The sequence below is a fragment of the Struthio camelus genome, chromosome 2 (assembly GCF_040807025.1).
Source record: "Struthio camelus isolate bStrCam1 chromosome 2, bStrCam1.hap1, whole genome shotgun sequence".
Classification (NCBI taxonomy): Eukaryota; Metazoa; Chordata; class Aves; order Struthioniformes; family Struthionidae; genus Struthio; species Struthio camelus.
Genome location: NC_090943.1, coordinates 96,493,979 through 96,514,423, shown reverse-complemented (window position 1 = coordinate 96,514,423; position 20,445 = coordinate 96,493,979). Strand labels below are relative to the sequence as shown.

Genomic DNA, 20,445 nt, shown 5'->3' with positions numbered 1-20,445 from the left:
TTTCACTAGGCCTTTTGTGAGAACTGAATATACATCTCACTAAACTACTGTTGAAGCAAAACCTAAGAAGAAAGAATTTTTTTGGTTTGCCTTTAATTTTAAAATCTTTTGAAATTCTAAATAGTAAATGATGTTAAAAATCTTTCTAAACAAATAGTATTAACTTTGACATTCCCCATAGTCTGCTGTCCTCCTTTATTGTTATAGTGCGAGTTTAAGAGCAGCAGTCTTGAGTTTACATTGCTTTTGTTTTTCTAGTTTCATCACTTTGTGTGATTTAATGTACTTTGTTTGCATTTTCCTAATCTCATATATGTCTAACACTTAGGTTTTGTGATGCATCCTTCCTCTGCTGGTCTGAAGAGTGCTTTGAAACTTTAGTTATGCCCCTTCGAGTGGTTGGATGTTTTCTTACTAGTTTGTCGTTTGTAGTAGAAAGTTAGCTCTTCACTGAGTCGGTGATAGCTTATCTAGCCAGTAATCACAGGAGTCGTCCTCCCAGCCACCCTGTTTTCGATGGCTTCTTTCTTGTTTTGAGGGTGGCGGGGGGAGGAGGCGGATCGCATTATGGAAAGGCTGGAAGCTGGGCGGCCTCATAGAAGTGGCTGTGTGGAACCTCATTGCTTTCAACTATTATTAAAGGGTGGTGCAGTCTTTCCCCTCTTTGAGCAGGGGGACATTATTACCAAATTTCAGCGTTCAAGGTTAATACTCTTTATGCTATAAATCAAATATACTATTTCCTAAGGCCTGATTGATGGAAAATAAAGTATTAACTGCCAGGAAACAGGTTTTCCAACACTGTCACTTAGTCATGCAGTGGTGACTAACCTTTTCAATACAACCTTAATATTGCATTGCTAATTGTATCGCTTATAGAATACAAGTTTTTAATAGTTATTCCAGGGGGAATGTTAATCACTATACTTTAGAACTATTTTTGCTTATTGGAAGCTTACCAGTTAATGAGTTAACTACTAGTAATGACCGTTAATGCAAACTCTTTGCTTGGGTAATGTTGCTTGCAGTGTTTAATGAATTAGGTTTAAAAAATAGAGCAGAGTGCTAGACTTGACTGACTTGCTATAGAGGCAGCACAGAATTCGTCATTGGCTGTGAATGTTAATCACTCCACAGCAATGATAATTTACAGCATTGTTGTAGCACTCTTGTGCTCATAAAATGAACTTAATAACCCACTGCTACCCATGGGATAAGCCTTCCCCCTCCTTTCCTCCCCCTTGCAATTGAATACCCAGTCTGGCTGCATAATAGCCTTGTGAAATACTGCATTAAAGAGTGAGCAGCTGTATGATAAAATAAACAGCTCTAAAACAGATTTGTTAATTATCTCTTTCTTTTATTCACAGAGGGTGTTTGTGAGATATGGCTGACCAGTGAAGACACGGGGGCTTATGGCAGAGACATTGGCACAGACCTCCCAACGCTCTTGTGGAAGCTGGTTGAAGCTGTTCCTGAGGGAGCTATGCTGAGACTTGGCATGACAAACCCTCCCTATATTTTGGAGCATCTGGAGGTAAGGGGAAAAAAAAGAGAATAATTTATATGCTGGTGTGGACCTTCATTGACTGAGTCAGTATGGAACCCTATGTATAGTGCATTTCATTTAAAACAGTAGCTTAAAAAAGAAACTGCATGTAAATGTATAGAATTAGACTAATAGAGTTCAGCCATTGGCCTGACACAGCAAGTTAGCCAATTAATAAGATATTCAAATCGTTTTGGAATGATAATATTATTGAGGTCTCTGACTTGTAGATCTTGATGGTAGTGATGCTGGGGTTCTGTCCATGTGTCCAGTGTTTTCAAGAACTAAAGGAAATGCCATTAGCAGGCAATGGACTGTGGGATTGAAATCTTCTTCCCATTCGTTCCTCAGATTAATATTTCCAGAAACACTTTATGCTGGTCTCACTCAACATTGTATTCATATTTGGATGTCAGATGCTGTTCTGAGAGTGCATAGAGCTTCCATGACAGGAAATGGGAACTTTAACTGAGTATTTGCATAAGAAAAATTTGTAATCAAGTGGTTCAATGGAATTAGAAGCAACTATGTGTACTGTGAAATTTAAAAGAATATCAGGAATGCAAGAAGCAGGATATGAGAGCTTTGTTTCAAACATCGGTTGGTTTGGTTGGATTCTGTCAGCAAATGAATTTACTGAAGTTCATGGGAACTGTTCATGGAAAGATTCTGAGTTTAAAGGGAATAAAACAACAAGGAATGTTACAGCTTCAGATAGATTTTGTAGCTATGCGTATTCAGATAAATAGCTGGTGTCCATGCTGCTTTCCCTAAGATGATATAGAATTAATAGTTTCACTTACAATTCCTTGAGCTACTGAGGGCAGTGTTTTCTGACCCGAGTCCTCTTCTGCTATGATAACAATACTGCACCTTTCCCTATTGAACCATATGGGGAAGAGGAGTTTTCCTTGCCAGGAATGAGCAGTTTTTCACTTCACCAGCTAAAGGGTACAAGCAGCAGAAAATCCCAGGAAATTTTCCAGGCTGCTATGTTATTCTTTGGTTTAACATACACTTAGCCAAGATGGAGTCGTAGCAACATACTGAATGGAAATCTTTAGGGAAACGGTTTGGTTGTGTTTCTTAGAGCTTTGCGTTCTATCTTGAACTCTCATATCTGTCATTGATTTTTCCTCTTTTTTTCCCTTTTAAAATTTTGGCATCTTATAGAACAGCAAATCAGGCTTCTAGCAATTTTGACAGTCATTGTCTTTGCTTTCACTTTTAACTCCTAATATACAAAGCATCTTGGCATACACTGCTGCTTTTATCACTGCTGCTCACCTTATGAGTATTCCCAAAGGGATTTTTTTTTTAATCAGTTTCTGGAAATAAGCACGTGCCAGCTAAATGGCACTGTAGTCTCCTCAATTTGATATAATCTGAGGAAGGTGAGAGGTAGGTTTGCTTTCCTTCAATCCCTAGCAATCTTAGTGAGTGTGAGTATGTCAGCTCTGTAATCTGTGAATGGTTTTGATTCACGGTCTCTAATCTTTCTGCTTTCAAATTTTCTTCAAAGTGCTGGAAGTAGGACTCTCCTGGAAGTTCAGTCTATACCTGACTCATACTCAGGAGTGCAAGCTAATCTCTTTACAAATGGATCTTTAAGTGTGATGGCAGAGCCAGAGGAATTCATGAAGGCCTATTGAAAATGTGTCTTGAGTGTTGCCATGAAGAGCATGGATCATGTATATGCTGGTCTCTTTTACTAATATCCCCTTGCCTTCTTCAGTGTTTCATGCAATTTCCAGTTTATGTGGTGCTTTTTTTGCAGATGATTTAAACGTCTTGATGTGTGAGCGAGAATTTCTGAGTTTATAATTTGGTGAAACAATTCTGATGATTTGTCAGATTAAATTTGTAAATTTTTTTTTTTTAACCTTTTGCTTTTCTGTCTACTCCCCTTTTCCAAACTTACCAGACTTGTATCTGTGAAAGATCACAGGGGAATGTTGGCAGTCTCCTGTATACATTTTCACCAGACAAAATAAACTTTTTATGGGGAATGTGCTTTTAACTTTCCAGTTGAGGAAAGGCTAACACTGTGATTTGTTTAAAAAACAAAAGAAACAAAATGAGAAGTTGATTAACCTTCATGTCAGTTGATTAGGATAAAATCCAGACATAGCCCTGTTATCTCCTAAGAAAACTATGAAGTGTATTATTGGTTGCAAACATCTCTCATTAACCATCTTAAAAGGTGATGCACTTGATTAATTTATTTGGTTAGATGTCCCATTGCTAACTGGGAAGATGTTCGGCTTTCTTTGAAGAAGTATACATGGGAAAATATACTAAATGTGTCATTTTGTATACTAAACTTAAAAGAAAAATTGTTCCAGTCTTGTGTATCCCTTTTAAAATCAGAAATTTGCAGCTATTACGCACAATTGTACATATGGAACTACAAGACAAGGTTTTTTTTTTTTTCTACCTTACTGAAGAACATGTCTGATAAATGGCATAGAGCAGCAGCAGTCATGTAAAAGCATGAAATAATTTTAAGACCCGGACAGAGCATCCTCTAGGGGAACTCAGCCTAAAAGCAGCGATTTTGCTTTATTTGCAATTTTTGCCATAGTTATTGGAGCTCAGCTGCAGGTAAAAGGTTTTGCCAGTTTTGTGTCTGTTTTATTCTTGTTACCTCCAAAAGTAATAACAAAGCTTCTATGAATTCATTTGTTTTTTCCAATAACAGTAAATTTAGTTTTATGTTTTAAAACTTATGTTTTATGTTTTAAATGCTTTAAAAATATCAATTTTGAAAGATCTTAGTTTAATTTTCAAATCTTAACTTGGCATGTTGCATAAACTCCATCATTATAACTATTTTTGTACATAAATATAAATTTTGAAACATTTTACAAGTCTGTCTCTTTTCCTTCAGATAGTCACGGTTTTTAGTCTCTGCTAATTAAAAGTGTCAGCTCACTGCCTTAATGGTGTGCTTGGAATTCATAGGTTTCTTCTGCTCCTTGCTGGAATTTCTATGCTTTCCGCTCATCAGGATGGGAGAAGATTAAAACTAAAAAGAATAGAAGTGTGTAGATTAATATCATTTTTTGAGTGGTGGATGGCGCAGCTGCAGTAGAAGGAAAGATTTCCCCATACCTCAGTGGCAACGCTTGTGTCTTCAGTGAATGAGAAAAAAGTTGTCTGAATATTATGACTGATGACTGAGTAAAGAACTAAAATTTTAAAACGTTACACTCTATAAGCAATTGAGGTCTATAGATTGAGCATACTGTTGCAGCACCTTAAATGTAGAGGGATAAGGAGTTATTTTGAGTGTTGGTTTTTGCTCCCTTTTCCCCCACCCCTCAGTCCTTTAAAAGATGCCCAGCTGACATTGTTTATGTTGCTGTGATGGGTCATTAAAATTACTTAGACATGATGCACTTTAACTACCTATTAATGAATGTCTTGATGATCTTTCTAAAGAGAATAGGTCCCATCCACTGACTAAAATAATATGAAGACTTCTTTCGTGTATATAACTGGAATAGCTTGCTCCGTTAAAAGAAATTCAGCCCACTTTTTGATAAGCTGTTGGATAACCTACTGACATATTGAAATGGTTTTCACATTTACAGGTGCTTCCTTTTCACAAAAAAGTTATTTCACTAAGATACTCTTTGCTCCAAAACTGTGCAGTGGGGGGGATTATGATTAGCGATCCACTTAGGCTGTCTTCTGGGAGATAATCCTGAGATTCCTCTTTGCTCCGAAGAAAACGGCAACTTTCCCATTGTATTTTCACTCCAAGTTTGTGGCTAGGCTTAGGCTCTGCGAGTCTTCTGATTCATTACTATTGTGCACACACTCACTCGTAAGTTCCTTAAGAACAAAAATGGAGGAAAAGAAAACGCCGCTTGTCCCAGGAGTGTTTCATCTGCCTCTATGTCTGGGAGACAGTCCCTTAGAGTCCCCTAAGAAGCGACAGGCAGCAGCTCCGCTCTTCCAGCGGACGCTGGCAGCCAGCGCAGGTGGAGGAGGAATTGTGGGAATAGCGCCGAGGAGGAGGGAATTGTGTTTGGCGTTATAAATAGGGAGTGAGTTGAAGTTTTCACATAATTTAAAATACTGAGCATATCCAGTGCCTTCAGATATTATTGTAAGGTAAATGCAAGTCTATCCTTGAAGATGTTTCTCATTACAAGGGAGGCTGTTAATCTCATGAAACACATCGTTATGCTTATGTATGTGGTTCATTTTGTCATAGTTCAGTACTTCTAGTTTTTGATTCAGTAAATGCGATGGTGACAGTGCCTTATGTACTTATGTATGCATTAACAATTTTGGGATGAGAAGCAACCACATGTTTTCAAACAATAAATTCTGCATTCAGTTGGGCCTGCTTGTTATTTTAAAGAAAGAATTATTGAAAACCGTTTTTTTATAATGACTCAAAATATGAAATGTTTTTTGATACACTGCATACAGATCTAAGTCATTGGAAAATGAGCTTTTGCCACATTAATCACTGTAGAATCTAAAACACTAAATTTTTTTATCTTCTTTTTTCTTCAGCTGAAGATGATGTCTGTTTTTACAGTAGCAAGGGGTTTGGAGCAATAGGAGCAGATGAGGAAATTGAAGCAGTAGGTACAGAAGCCCTTGTATCTGCATTATATGCATTGTGGAGTTTTTACTTCTAACTAAATTTAATCCGCTCAATGAAACCTCCCTACTACACATATTTCAAAGCTGTTTCAATGACTGATCATTGGTTTGAATCTCGGTGTTCCCCCTAAGGCGTTGGGGCATGTTCAGTGTTAGCCTGGAGTATAGCCACTGCTCTGGTTTCTTTTGAAATGAATCTAGTTTGCACACATCAGAATCACTCTGTAGATGGCTGGGCAGGAGTTGTTGGAGATTTTGCTTCAGAATTTCCGAAACACGGTCAAAGATGCTATGATTTTTGCCTTGTGACTTTTATCAGTATCATTTAGAGATTTATTCAGTGTGTTTAAAAAACAAAACAAAACTGAAACAACTGAGGATACCCCAAAATCATGTTTTTCTTCGTTGTGGCAGTAAGACACTGAAGCATTTGGTGGAGTTTGCAGTTCAGCCACAGGAGGTGCTCAGTTTTTCTCTCAGAGAAAATCTGGGCAGCCAAGGGATGATGTGAAAATATTACGTTCTCCAGCGTTCTTTCTGACAGGCTCAGCTGTCTGTCTGAACGTCTACGTTGTGAAATATATATATAGCTTTCTTTTCTTCTTTTTTTAAGCTTGATCTCAAACCAAGATTTTGAGATTTGTACCTTATTCAGATAGCTGCCCTCTCTTAACATGTTGATGACAATTGAGGAAACACTTGAGTTTATGTCTGCATGGCAGAAAATTTAGTAAAGCAGAGACGTGGGCTTTGGGCAGGGCAAAATGTTGTAGCTCAGAAATGTTTTCATTTCATAAAAGGTTAAGGGTGAACGAAAAGGATAATTTCAGGCTAACAATACCTGTAATGAATGCACGTGTGTACGGTTAACTTGTTAACAGTTGCTCATATGTAATTATACAGAGCTACAGTTCAAATTACAGAGTCTCCCAGATGACAAAGTTATTATGGTCCTATAGTATCAACATCTACCAAAACTGACGTAAGGTATGCATCCTGCTTTAGAAGTAACCCTCAGGCTTTTATTCTACAGTCGTATTATGGAGTTATTGGCTAGTGCTCTAGTGAGTTTGCATTTTATGTCTGCTTGCAGTGACTAATGGAGGGGGAGGGATGGGAAAAATCCATTAAAACAGTAGTAGTAGATAAAAGGTGAATGGGAGTTAGAGAAGTCAAAAAACAGGGCCAAATTTATAGCTAGCTGAAATAAACTAATGTTAGTGGAGTCGTGTTAGAGACTGATTTTTGCCTTGAATATGTTCCACTTTTCTTTAGGTTTTTAACCTTATTTCTTGCTCAGTATCTGGAACTCTGGCCAAATCAGGAGGGAATGCAAATCATCCAGGGTGTAAGAGGGCAGGGGCTTGCATTTCAGCCTGTGCTTATCTCCCTTGCAAGTTTAGCTCTAGCTCTACTTCCAGATTTGTCTGGGAGTTTAGTACAACACTTTGTATGAGTGACGGGGTGCTTCCAAATCTGTATAAAAAAGGCAGTTCACACCTGCCATTCCCGTAAGTGCTTAATTTCACATGACTAGATGAGTAGTCTTCCTTGTCACCTGTCAAAATGAGTCTATCTCAAACCATACCATATGCCATCTGTGGGCTTTATCTCCATTATTAATTCAGGACATTTTAGTGATACAGCAGCCACTGAGATGGAGTCTGTGTGGCAGCGGTGTCTTTAAACGCGTGAGGCGTACCAAGTGCACTGAGAATCGCAATAGTATTTCTTTGCTCTTTCGCTTTGATTTTTTTCATGTCAGCTGAGTGTTTATGTACTTTACCCTCATTGAGGCTGATACCCTACAGATGGCTTCCCCAGACGTGCCCTGACACAGCGCATAGTTATACAGTAAAATTACTAATTCACTTCTCTTTTTTCCGTATTTTTCTTTCCTCTTCTAAGAGCGCACTAAACGTTTTTGAGCATTGTCCATAAGCTGAAGTTTTTAGTAAGCTAGAGTTTAAGTTGATTTGAAATGCATTTAAAAATATATATATGCGCATTCTTCAACAGCAGTTAGGAAAGCAGCATGATTTCAAGAATAAAAAGGCCTTTAGGGCATGTATTTGCTTTGTTTCTAGTATTATTTTTGTCATTTTCATAGACTGCTGCATTTGAAAGCACCAATTAAAATCTGTTGATTTGACCAGAAAAAGTGAAAACTGTGGCAAATATTTAAATAAATGAATAGTTAAGCCTCTGACCTCTTATTACCATAACTTTTGTAGTGTTTTATAGTCAGTGGACCATGCAACTTTCCCTTGCTGGAATTACACAGTTGTGTCTATTCAAATTATGTTTTTCTTGCTAGCAGTATCATGGAAAGAAATTTCAGATATCGAGGAAGGGGGAGATTAGAGACTACAGTAATGGGTGGTTGCATCTGGGCTCATGAAAAAGAAAAAAGTATGCTTATTTTTGCCTTCAGTATTATGGTAAATGCTTATATGTATTACGGAGGCTGTACATATATCTTTGCTTATGTTGTTTATTCCTTTTTTTTTTTCAGTACTAATAAATACCTCTGTACCTCTATACCTTCCTCTTAACGTATTCTTACTCTTTTGGGTTTCCAAATACAGCACGTTTCCTTGAAATTGCTCCTTAAAGCATGATATCATGGGGACTTTTTCAGGGGTGAGTGTACCTCAGAATGAATACATATTTGGATATTACGAGGATAGGAAAGGGAAGAGTCTCTGCTCTCTTTTGAGACAGGTCACACGCTTTTTGTCTAATCTAGAATTTTAAGGTCTCAAACTCAGCAGGGCCTAATGTCCATAAATAATTGGTGATAGATATGTTTTCTGTGAGCTGGTGGAATGTGATTAGGTTTAATCAATGTCAAAATAAGAATCTGCGTTATTCTTGTTGAAGGTTGTATGTCGCATTTGTGGATCTTGGATGTCTCTTAAAAACTTCAGAAATGTCATTGTGTTGAGAGCTTTGATAAACAATAAGGGCTTGCCCTTGATGATGTAGAAAATAGTGTTTGGGCTGGTGGGATGGAAGCTCACGCTTTGCTTTACAACAGTTTCAGAAGACATTCTTAATTGAGAAACGTTGCAGAGAAAGAACTACTTTTATGTAAGATTCATTTCTCCTTCAAAAAAAGAATACTTTTTGCAAGTATCTAGTGTTCTGCTGTATTTAATAATCCATGCATAAAAGTTTGGGTTAACATTAAGTAGCACTTTGCTTGAGCAGTTAAAGCTGTGGATGTTAACTGTACCTTAACTATGATTTGCCCGTGTGAGAGTTTCTCTTGCTGCTTAGGTATCATAAGAATGAAGAGAATTTAAATGCAGACAGATCTACTCTCGGTTTTGTGTTTAGTGTCGGGTTGTCTGTCAATCATTTGTGATACTGTCTGTTCACAGCAGACCTTTGGAGCTGAGACTTATTTCATTGGTGGATTACTCGTAGAAAATAAAAGTCTCCATTATCTGAACAGTTTGTTCAAAGAACAGGTATTATGCGTATGGGAAACTGCACATTTGCCAAATAAAGTGAATATTTTAGCAGTTGTCATGGGCTTCAGGATATGGGGGCAGAAGTTAACGTCAGATATGTATCTTACATAACAAACTGTGCCATCTTATTTTAATATTTGTGCTTACATTAAAAATGAAATGAGATCTTACTTTCCTACTTATTTATATTATAACAAGTAAAGTTCTACGGACTACTCTCCATGCTTTTCCACAAGCTTCTATTTAGTTTAGATGCATAAAATCCTTTGTTTTCTTTGATAGATGAGCTGTCACATTCACTGTGACTGCATAATCTTCAATAAGACTGCTTGCTTCATTAGGCTTTGGCACGAGTTTAAAGTATGATTTTAGGTGATTATTCTTTGATTTAAAAATGAGAAAAAGGAAATTTAATGTATTCTACCAATTTGAATAAAACTACACAAGAATATTGGTTGTAGGCATCTGTAACATTGTAAATTGAGGAAAAGACTTTATAAAATCTCTGCTGTCCAGCCTTTGAATTCAATTAATTTAGTTATGTTAAATGTAGATGAGCCACTGATGAACCTAAATTCTGTCATTTAAATCTTGTCATTATAGTTTTGAATATTCTATTTTTCTGTAAAATTTAGCTGAGGTCCGTGAATTGGGTGTCTACAAAAGATAGAAGCTGAGAGCACTTGGCTAAAGGTTCGGGTTTAGATTAACGTTCCGCTATTTTCATTGCACTGTAACCTGCTAAAGCAGGTGCTTTTTTAGGTTTTGTACGTGCTCATTTGAAATCAAGAGGGAAACAAGAGGGGAGCTTCCTGGCACTGACCTGTCTCGGTGCAGCTGAGCTATGGCGGGTGGTGCCACCCCTTCTGTGATTTCCTCCTGAGCAGAAACCATCGATTTTTCTACATCATGTAAGATTCTCACTTTCTGAGATGGTGAACAAATGCATGGTATGAATAACACTAGCAAGCCTGTTTCACTGATCCAGATTTCTGAAGGCAAAAAGTTTGTGTGTTGGGGCACGTTATAGGTAAGGTAAAGTATTTTTTGTGCAGGGATTCTGTGACAGTCCTACTTCTCACCTATTGTAAATATGTTCCACTCTTTACATTTTAATTAATTTTTGAGGTTTTATTAGGTAGCATAAAATAAGATTGAGACACAAACTTATTTGAAGTAGTGCTGTGCTTTTAAAATAAATAGCCTTTTAGGGAACTTCCCAATGTAGGTATTTGTAATACACATTGCAAAGAGAAGTATTAATTTACTTACAGAAAAAATATTTGGGGCAGTGTTTTATGATGAGAAATTAGAGAGCATCATGGGCGGAAAAAAAAAGAAGAGATATGTGTTTTCTTGCACATTAGAATTGATCGTTTCACAAGGAATTAGCATTAACTATTTGCCTGGCTGACTATAACTCCTTAAGCCATCATTCTAGCTGTTAATTTAATCACACTTTTTACCGTAGCAATTTCAATTGCTGAAACTGGGACAAACAGTACTCCAAAATTACATAAAGTCTCTTTACAGTTGTAATGATGACTGCGGTAGTGAGTTGCATCTTTGAAAGCACTGAACCCTTTAGCGCATGTTTCCAACCACACAACTCGCACCAGTTCAAGGTAATCAATTTGATACTCTTAAGTGCTGAACGTCTCACTGAGTTGGCTGTATTTTGGGGACACGCTTACGGGGACTGGGATGTTTTACCTGGGCTCGCAATTCCAGACGGGCTGAGTAATAAGCAGGCAGCACCTACCCAATGCAAACACTTAGTAAGTCAATCTTACTTCAAGGTTGAAAGCAGGGTGTGGTAGGGATCCCAGTGAAGCATGTCAGGAACCCAGAGCATGATTTTTGTACTGAGAATTACTGTTTTTCCTCTGGATAAATATAAAAATCATGCTCTGCAAAGAGTTTCTTTCAGTGCTTTATATATATATATATATATATATACACCAAGTATAACCAGGTTAAAAGTAATATCTTGGGGAGAAATGTATGTACTTATTAGCTAAGTAGGGAGTTCTTGATTCTTCTGTATTTAAAATTAAAAAATCAGATAGCTGCTGTTTGCCACTGTGTGTTTCCTTGTTTATGTAATGACTCATGAGAAGAGAGGCAACAAAACTCGGCTGAAGCTTTGGACTATGAAATGCAGTATTGTTTTTTGTAAGAACTGTTGTTAGCTATCCTCATTTTTCATAAAAATAGATACAGCAAGATTTTGAAGGCCTGTAGTTTATTATATGTAGTATGTAGTCGTCCTCCCTCCCCCCACCCCCAATTTCTTAACTAGCTGGAGTTGCTTCCTTTATGAAGTTGGAAAAAACAGAGAGATTGCACAGCTAGGAGAACAACTGGGAATAGGTAGGGTTGAGCATGTTGCTCTTCCTGCTGGTTTCCCTACCAGCGAACCATGGCTTGCAGTCTGATTTGTCTCCATTTCCAAAGATGGCCTGAACTAACACCAGCTTTTTGTTTGGTAATCCAGAAGGCGTCTTTCCCGTGTGACAAAATAGATTTTTGCCTTCTGTCTGGCAACCCAAAGATGTGGTTTTAATGTTCAAATTACGTTGGTCAGAATTGGGAGGGCTCCTGACTGCTTGAGTGTGACGTCCCTTTCTCTTAAGTGGGCTGCATAGACCTGGGTGTAGGTCACGTCACTACATGGAGCAGAGCTTGCCGCTACGGTTGTGCAGCATATGGCTTTGTTACTTCCACGCTGCTTCACGCATCGACGAGAGCGAGGCGTTGCCTTCCGGCGAGCGTCTGTGGGAGGTCTGCGAATATACATCCTATACGTTCGGAGATTTTTAGAACCTTGTTGCTCATGCTGAGGTCGCGGTCCCCTCTTCATCAATTTTAACAAAACCGTTAAGGGCTTTCCAGGCTTGATCGTCTTGTCTCATCGTTGCCCTGCCTGTGTCGGTGGATCACATCTGTTCCTGAAGGGCGCTGCAGCAGCAGCGTTTATAAAACGGACCACGGCCACTTGACTTTTATCCAGATCTCTGCTGGTGGTGCCACCACGGTGCCTCTGACAGGCAACTGTCGGCAGAGCCCCCTCATTACATAACCCAGACTAACAGCTGCCAGAAGGGGAAGAAATTTGGAGGGAGTGCCATTTTGTCATGTTTCCATATGGATGAGCACTTTGTTGGGTTTTACTCTTGGCAGAGAATAAAATCCTTTTGCTAGGAAGCAAGTTATTCAGATCATCCTGACTCAAATATGAGGCAGAATTCAAATACCAGATTTTTGCGTACTTGAGGTTGAAGGGAAAAAAATCAGTGCCTGAAAAGCTTGCTGATACTGACAAAGATGCAAGAATACTGATTTTTATTGTCTTGGTGATTCCCTATAGTTGTGCATGATGTCATTACAAATAGAAGGATTGATTTTTTTGGTTAGGCGGTTAAATCTGTGTGTTGTAATTGTTGTGATAAATTATACTGACTAGATAAAAATCTTTCTGGCAAGGTTTTTTGTGTTCTGATGTATTGCAGCTGCTTAGAACTGAAAAAAATTATTTCCTATATGATCAGTATCCTAAAGGATAGCCTACTTATTTTGCTAGATTCCAAATTTAAAACAAGTTTTCAATTTTTTAGCTTCAACTTAAAGCAGATTGAGCTACTCTTTGACCTTTTTGTTCTTGCATGAAATCTCTTCTTCATGTAGTGCTACCATTCGTTCATATAGCTATTAGTAGATTCCATGGTATGGGGGGAAAAGGCAATCCGCTGTTTCAGCCATGATTAAAGACCGAAGTTTTCTTTCGCAGTCTTGTAATTTCAAAATGCAGTTCATAATTTCCAGATGGGAATAAAATAAAATCTATATTACATTTTTTCTTACTAGCTGAAATATGTAATTATATCTAGTAATGCAAAGCACTTTGTTTAAAAAAAAATCTATGAACAGGAAACAGATGTTAGGCTTAGAATGTGAAGGCACTGTAAAGTACAATTATACATTAGCCCATGATGTCCTTCAAGTTCTCTTTGGGATATTAACTAATAGCTTTATTAAGTGATGAAATCTACTATTCTTTATGCAATCTGTGGTGTGGGTCAGTCTGTCAGAATTAACTAAGTATGATTGTTCGGTGCATAGCTGTATTTCAATTAAACCTGTGTGGGAAAGTACTTCACTGGAGTTGTAGGTGTAGGGTGGATAAGTGGTAAGACTGGAAACATCTTACCTTAAAATTTTGGGATGGGATGCTGTATTTCTATCTGAACATTTAAAAATTTTGGAAGACTGTTTTCTTCAGATTTCTTGAGTAACGAAGCAAAATGCTCATTTAGTTCATTATTCTGTTTCCTTGTGAACTGCTCGTTCCAAGTTTCTCTTTGTAAAAGGTAAGTGAAAGGAAGAATACTTTTGGCACTTAAAAGCAAATGACAAGAGACAGTGGTTCATCTGGTATTTCTGTCTTGTATTTGTTTCATTTATGTTAATAATTCGTGTTCTGTTAAATCCACCAAGTTAATAGTTATGATTCCAAAGTACTTGGTGGGAAACCACCTTATCAGTGAGGCTTTAGGTGCATGTCTATGCCAGAAAATACATGAATGTGCTCAACAGAACTTACATCTTAAAGTGCGTGCAGTATATTTTGTCTAGCTTTAGCTATAGAAAGCACACAGAGAAAGGACTTCAAAGTAGAGTTGGTTGTAACTTCCTCTTCTCTTGAAGGAGCTTTGAGGGTCCAGAACATGCGTGAAACCTGTGACCACCACACCTAGGCTATATTAGGATTTCTGTGCATGTAACGTGCATCCTTTATGTATCTGGGATACAGGTGACAAGCGATTAACTTTCTAAAGCATGCATTGTCTTCGATATGGAGGGACCAGTGTGCTTCTTTTTAGTACAAAATGATGCAGTGGAATTGCTAATATTTTCCAGTGCATAAGTGACCATCTGATGAATTCCCTCAGGATTTTTAAGTTTTTTGAGCTTACGTTTGTGGTTCTTAACTGCATACAGTGACCTGTAGTGATTGCTGAAACGTTCAGTTAATTAATACTAGGCATCTTGTGACATATTAGTCCAGAATGGAGTGAAATGACTTTAAATGAAAACAGTCATGTTCTTAATCCTGAAGGACACCCACATCTGTGATTGCAAGACTTGTAGAAGACATATGATTTTTTTTTTTTAATAGGAGGTAATTAGAAGAAGCAGTATTGTCTAGAGTCTTGTTTAAATATGGCCATTGAATGCGTATCATTTCAATTCTTCTTAGTAAGTGCATCTGAAAGTACCCTCTTGGCACCTACTGCTGAAGCAGATCAAATGCAATGCCTCAATTTTCTGCAAGTTACTGTGAGGTAAGCAATTAGTGGATTTAGGGGTTTTTTTTTAGATGCTCTGCATAGAAAAGCACTTTCTAATTTTTAAGGTTCATTTTCTCACTTTCCACACTTTGTACCAAATTATTATTTGTTAAGAAAAGGGAAGAAAAATGAAACCAACACTTCCGCATAATTACAGAATTTCATCACCTCTGACTTGAAAAAAAATATTGTGATAAAACAAGGAATTTCTTGTTCTTTACTATGCATGGTGTGTTTAACACAGGTAAAGACTGTTATTTATGCTCTTTTATTTATTTTCTGCTGGCCTGCAATGTGTAGCTACTTTTGTATGAAATTTAAAAGCAGCTCCTATTATGAGAAAGAATTAAACTCTATCTTAAGATAGAAAAGAAATAACTTGAAAATGTGTTTTTAGTATGTATGCAAAGTGGAAAGGACAAAATCTGCTTAAATTTTTAAACACAGTATTCCCTGATTTTGTAGCAAGTTATTGCTTTCTTTTCAGATGATGCTTAGCTTTACAAAAGCTAGGTTAAAATAACACTTTTATTTGAAAGTGAGAACATCTAAAAATAGTTTATGACCTTTAAAAAGAATTCACAAAGTGATCATATACAGAAGAGACTGTTATTCAAAGGATGCTAAATTTGAGAAGAGTGAGAAAGAACTAATTATTTTCTGGTTTGTAGAGTGAGGTATTTTTTAGAACTTGGCAAATTCAGAAACATTTTGTGAAACTTGACTTTTTCTTATATCATAACTCTGATTTTGAGTGAAGTGTTTTGAGCTAGGAGATAAGCTGAGTAATAGGGTTGTGGTGCATAGCTTGGGTCCCAGCACTTTTGCCATTACTGATATTTTAGAAACAACAACGTACTTTACTGATAAGCAAGAAATCATGGATGTCTGCTAGGATGCTTCTTATAAACTACATTTACACTATTTTCTAAAGCTTAAGAGGGGAAGAAGGAAGCCTTTCCTCATTTTCTTCATTTTACAGAACTCGTCTGATAGTGTTTCCTTTTGAAAACATATCTTATTCTAGCGGAACGTCTAGAATCAGTAAGAACATAGGCAGATGGTTCTGTTTAAAAGGGAAGCGTTTCAAGAAGATAAAATTTGTAGGAGGCATCATGGCATTTTCTTCAGTCATTCATGAACGTTTTTGACCTGCCTCTGCGTGGACTGAGAACCAGATTCAGCTGCACGCACCTTGCTGTGCATCAAATTGTGCACCTTCCTTTAGCAGTATAGTTGTTACTGGAATGCGTAGTTTACGTGTCTGAGATACAGTAGATATTCCAGCGAATAATGTAACTGCTTCTCTCAGGCATTTTTCAATAAGATCCTAGACAGAGATTTTCAAAACTTTTTTCAGAAGTGATCTGAGAGATTGGAGGTTTTGTGTGCACATCTTTGTGAGATGAAAGGTGTCTGCTGAGAGAGTCGTCGTTCTAAAAATCAGTGCCTTGGAAGGCAGGTACCTGAAAGTTGAGAGGCCCCAAAGGTGCTTCGCTTCTCTTTGAACAGTCTAGGCCGACTCCGTATAAATACTGAGAGAAAATATGAGTGCATGACTAATAATGTTGCTGATTAATGATCTGGAAAGAATTTGTAAATAATTATAACTTTTATATCAGCTAAAGCTGGCAGCAGCATGAAGTCCGAATATCTGTGCTGTTGAGGAAGAAAGAGGCGCTGGTCCGAGGAGCTGGGCTGCAGGAAGCAGAGCCCGCGGGGCTGCTGCAGCAGCGCCGTGCTCACTCCCTAGCCCTGTGCTCTATGCTCCCTGCACTGAAAGAAAGTGAAAACCTTCCATGAAAACCTGGTTATGTGTGTAATATGGTTCTTTTTCCAAGTTCGCTTATTTTTTGCTGGGTAAAGTTTAATAGACCATAATGTAGCATATTACTCGTGATCTAGATCTCGTTCTGTCTCAATTTTTAAAACAGCTTTTAAACTTTCTTGCCGGACTGCACATCCTTACTTCTGTAAATAGTAAAAATGAAAGAAATGTGACCGGCTTATTCTGTTCCCTGTCTAATATTCCATCATCCTGCTAAGCATCCCACTGGGATTCCCTTTCGTTTGATTTTTGGTTTTGTTTGCATTTATGCTTTCTTCTGATCCTTTTGTATTTGTACATAATGTATAGCGTCCTCTGCCTCTTTTCAAGCCATCACTGTGCTCTTAGGTGCCCACTAATTAGTCCTATCTATTCTATATAACCAACAGCACTTTTAATTTCGAGATAATTTCTGGAATAACCCAGGTAACAGATTTCAGACTAGTAGAAGGGCAGGGTTGCAAATAATCAGATAAATCTTAATTAGCAAATGGCCAACTTTAAGGATACTTGCGTCAGAGGCCCTCGTATGTTGGTAGCTGAGGAGTTATTTGACTCTGGCAAGAAAACAGCAAACCCTTGTTGTCTTCTGAAATTTGAAATGGCTGCTCTCTGAAAGCACTGTTCAAGGTTGTAATGATATGGGAGTGAGATTTACAATACTTTGCTTCTGATGTTTTCCCTTAAATTGATAACTAATACTATTTAGGGAATGTCATCCTTATGTCAAACAAAATATAATCCCATAGCTTCTCTTCTATTTTTTTTATTTTTTTTAACAAAATTTCTTGCAAGAGTTTTCACTTGCCTGAACTCTTTCAAGAGTGGGCCACTGAAAATGAGTATTTTTTCTTTTGAAAACCTCTTAGGAAATGGCAAAGATTCTCAGTCACCCAAGAGTATATGCTTTTCTGCACATACCGGTTCAGTCTGCATCTGACAGCGTACTCATGGATATGAAAAGAGAATACTGCGTGGCAGACTTCAAACGAGTAGTGGATTTCCTTAAAGAAAAGTAAGTCTATTAATATTCAAGAAAATAGCATTTTTTCCTCAGTGTTAAGAATATGTGGCTGAAAACAATTACTTGCAACTTCATAATTAAGGTATGAAAAAGAATGAGCTTCTTTAAGCTTTCAAAGTCTCTGAGTTTTCTGTAAGCCCCTTGATGTGGTTTGCCCCTTTGCTTGAGCTTTTATAAGTATCTTAAATCTCTGCATGACATGCTTTTAATTTGTCAATATATTCCTAATCTTTTTCAAATAATACACTCTTAGATTATGTTTATGTTTAAACTACTATATATAGAGCGCTTGAAGTTCAAATTATGGAAGTCTTCTTTAATGTGGCTTTTCAGCATTGGGTACTTTGTGCACTGGAGATGATCCAGCTCCAGCTAACATAAATGGGTATTTTTTAAGTAAGTATTTTATGTCTTGTAGCTGGTATACATTTACATCATTACATTAATACTCTACACTTGCTTATGGGACTGATGAGTCCCATAATAATAATTTCAAAATGATTTTCCTTAAGAACAGAGTTCATTGTGAAAAAAAGTGTGTATCATATCACATTATATTTATGCAAATCTGAAGACAAAAGTTAAATTCACCTGAAAATCTCTTGTAACTACAAGCAATAATTTAATACATAGTGAAATCTTTTCTTAACATTTAAAATTTACCACTGAAATATTTTGATGGGTATTTCTGCACTGAATTTCACAAAAACACTTATCTAGAAAATGTTTTTAGTTTTATTTTAGCTACCTTCACACTCTCTCTCTGGCTCACTCTTTCTCTTTCTTTTTTTTTTTGGAATTAATCTAGAGGATTTTTCTTTTCCTTTTTGTACCCTTGCCTCTAAAATTTCATCAAGATATTTGTGCATAAAAGAACCAAGTTTCATTATCCAGATCACTGAAAAATCCAGCAGTTTAACTATGTAAAATATGTGATGCAAGAGCTGCCTGGAAATTGTGATGTGTAAAAAAGAAAAGCAAGTTGCAAAACAACAGAATCTATTTTGCAAACATTATGTACAGTTTATAGGATATTCTGATGCATTTAGGACAACTGATTGAGATGGAGTTGCTTGTGAAGATACAAGTTCACTATTTGTCATCTTCATTATTTTTACATGTTGATTGGGCATTAATTTCCCACCCTAAACAATGCACGTACATTTTTGGTACTTAATTTTCATGTGGCAATGGGTTACTTTTTCTTTTTAATTAACAGATATATTGACACATATCTTAAGTGGGAACTATGTCAATTTATATCTTAGTTGACTTGAAGCTGATTCATTGCTCTCCTCAGTAGTTTTAACATTGGCAGCTATTATCATAACAGCAGCTGGATTTCAGATAACCTAGTATAACTGGCACATGTTAGGGCATATGGGAATTTATTAAATCATTCAGCTCTTGCACACAGAAAAGCGTGAATTACTTAATATCCAAATTTAAAACAGCTGGTCATTGAATGTACAGTAATCTATGACATACGTCATTTTCCACAGGCTTTTTTGTAGTAAACTTAACGAGGGAAAAATAATGTTTTTGATTCCTTATTTTGTTACATAATAATAAATATCCTACTTTATTAAAAAAACTACCAAATTGTCTAGTAGTTCCAATTAGAAAACAGTCTTCAAATACTAAGGTGGAAAATTCTTTGCAACATATGGCAGCAGGATGAGAAAGCTATGTGAAGACAGAGAAAATGTTTTGGATATTTGAACATGTGCACATCTGTAAAACTAATTTTTTTTCTTTTGGACTTCAGAGCATGGCGTCTTCATCTGTAGTCTCTCCTCTTACAGCAGCAGCCAGCTATTACATTCTCATATAGATATTCCCATAAAGATCTCTCAGCACAAAGATTGCCAGGACTGCAGACAGCTCCAGAGCTTGGAGCCAGAACAGCTAAAATTAAATATGTGTTTGAACTACTTTAATAGCCAAAAGGGATTATTTCCATCTTCCATTTAACAAAAAGGACAAATAAAATAAAATAAAAGTAGAGTCCCCTATATCTTCTTTCCGTATTCTTAGGGCCATGAAGTCATGTAGAGACTTCCTTCGTATCACGTACAGGACCTTATCAGTAGATTCCAAATGGTGCCTTCATCTCTAAAAGATGACATCTACTGTGATCGTATCTTGACTTAAAACTCCATTAAACCAATAATTCTTTAGGCTGATGTGCTGAAGAAGTAAAGCCACACATACAGGAGTTGCATGGTTATCAGTTATGTGCTTGATAACTTGATTTCGGATATCTAAGCAAATAGAAATGAAATAGGGCAAGTAAAAAGTGAAGAAAGAAAAGAATGAACCATATTGTACCTAATCTTTTTGGTTTGGGAACCCCGATGACAACAGCAACTCCTGGAGCTTTTTCTCAATCAACAAAACAGTTTGAGGCTTTCTTCTTTCAAAAGAAGTAGCAAAGCCCTTTCCTTCTTCAGGAGAGCTGGGAATGTTTGTGGAGGTACCTACTTCTGGGCACGGAGATTTATCTATATGCTGCTTAGCACAGAACGCTTTATACAGAAGCTATAGATAGCGTTCTCAAGAGCCTATTACTTTTTATGTTAAATGCC

At 37.0% G+C, this 20,445-nt stretch overlaps 1 protein-coding gene across 8 annotated transcripts in view; it reads left to right on the top strand.

Moving 5' to 3' along the window:
- Positions 1–20,445, top strand: part of CDKAL1 (CDK5 regulatory subunit associated protein 1 like 1) — a 563,996-nt gene that overhangs the window by 271,507 nt on the left and 272,044 nt on the right. For all 8 annotated transcript variants that reach the window (XM_068931681.1, XM_068931679.1, XM_068931680.1 and 5 more), the window contains 2 exons: positions 1,371–1,537; positions 17,703–17,848. In XM_068931681.1, coding sequence (XP_068787782.1) covers positions 1,371–1,537; positions 17,703–17,848 — 313 coding nt within the window. The remainder of the gene's footprint in view (positions 1–1,370; positions 1,538–17,702; positions 17,849–20,445) is intronic.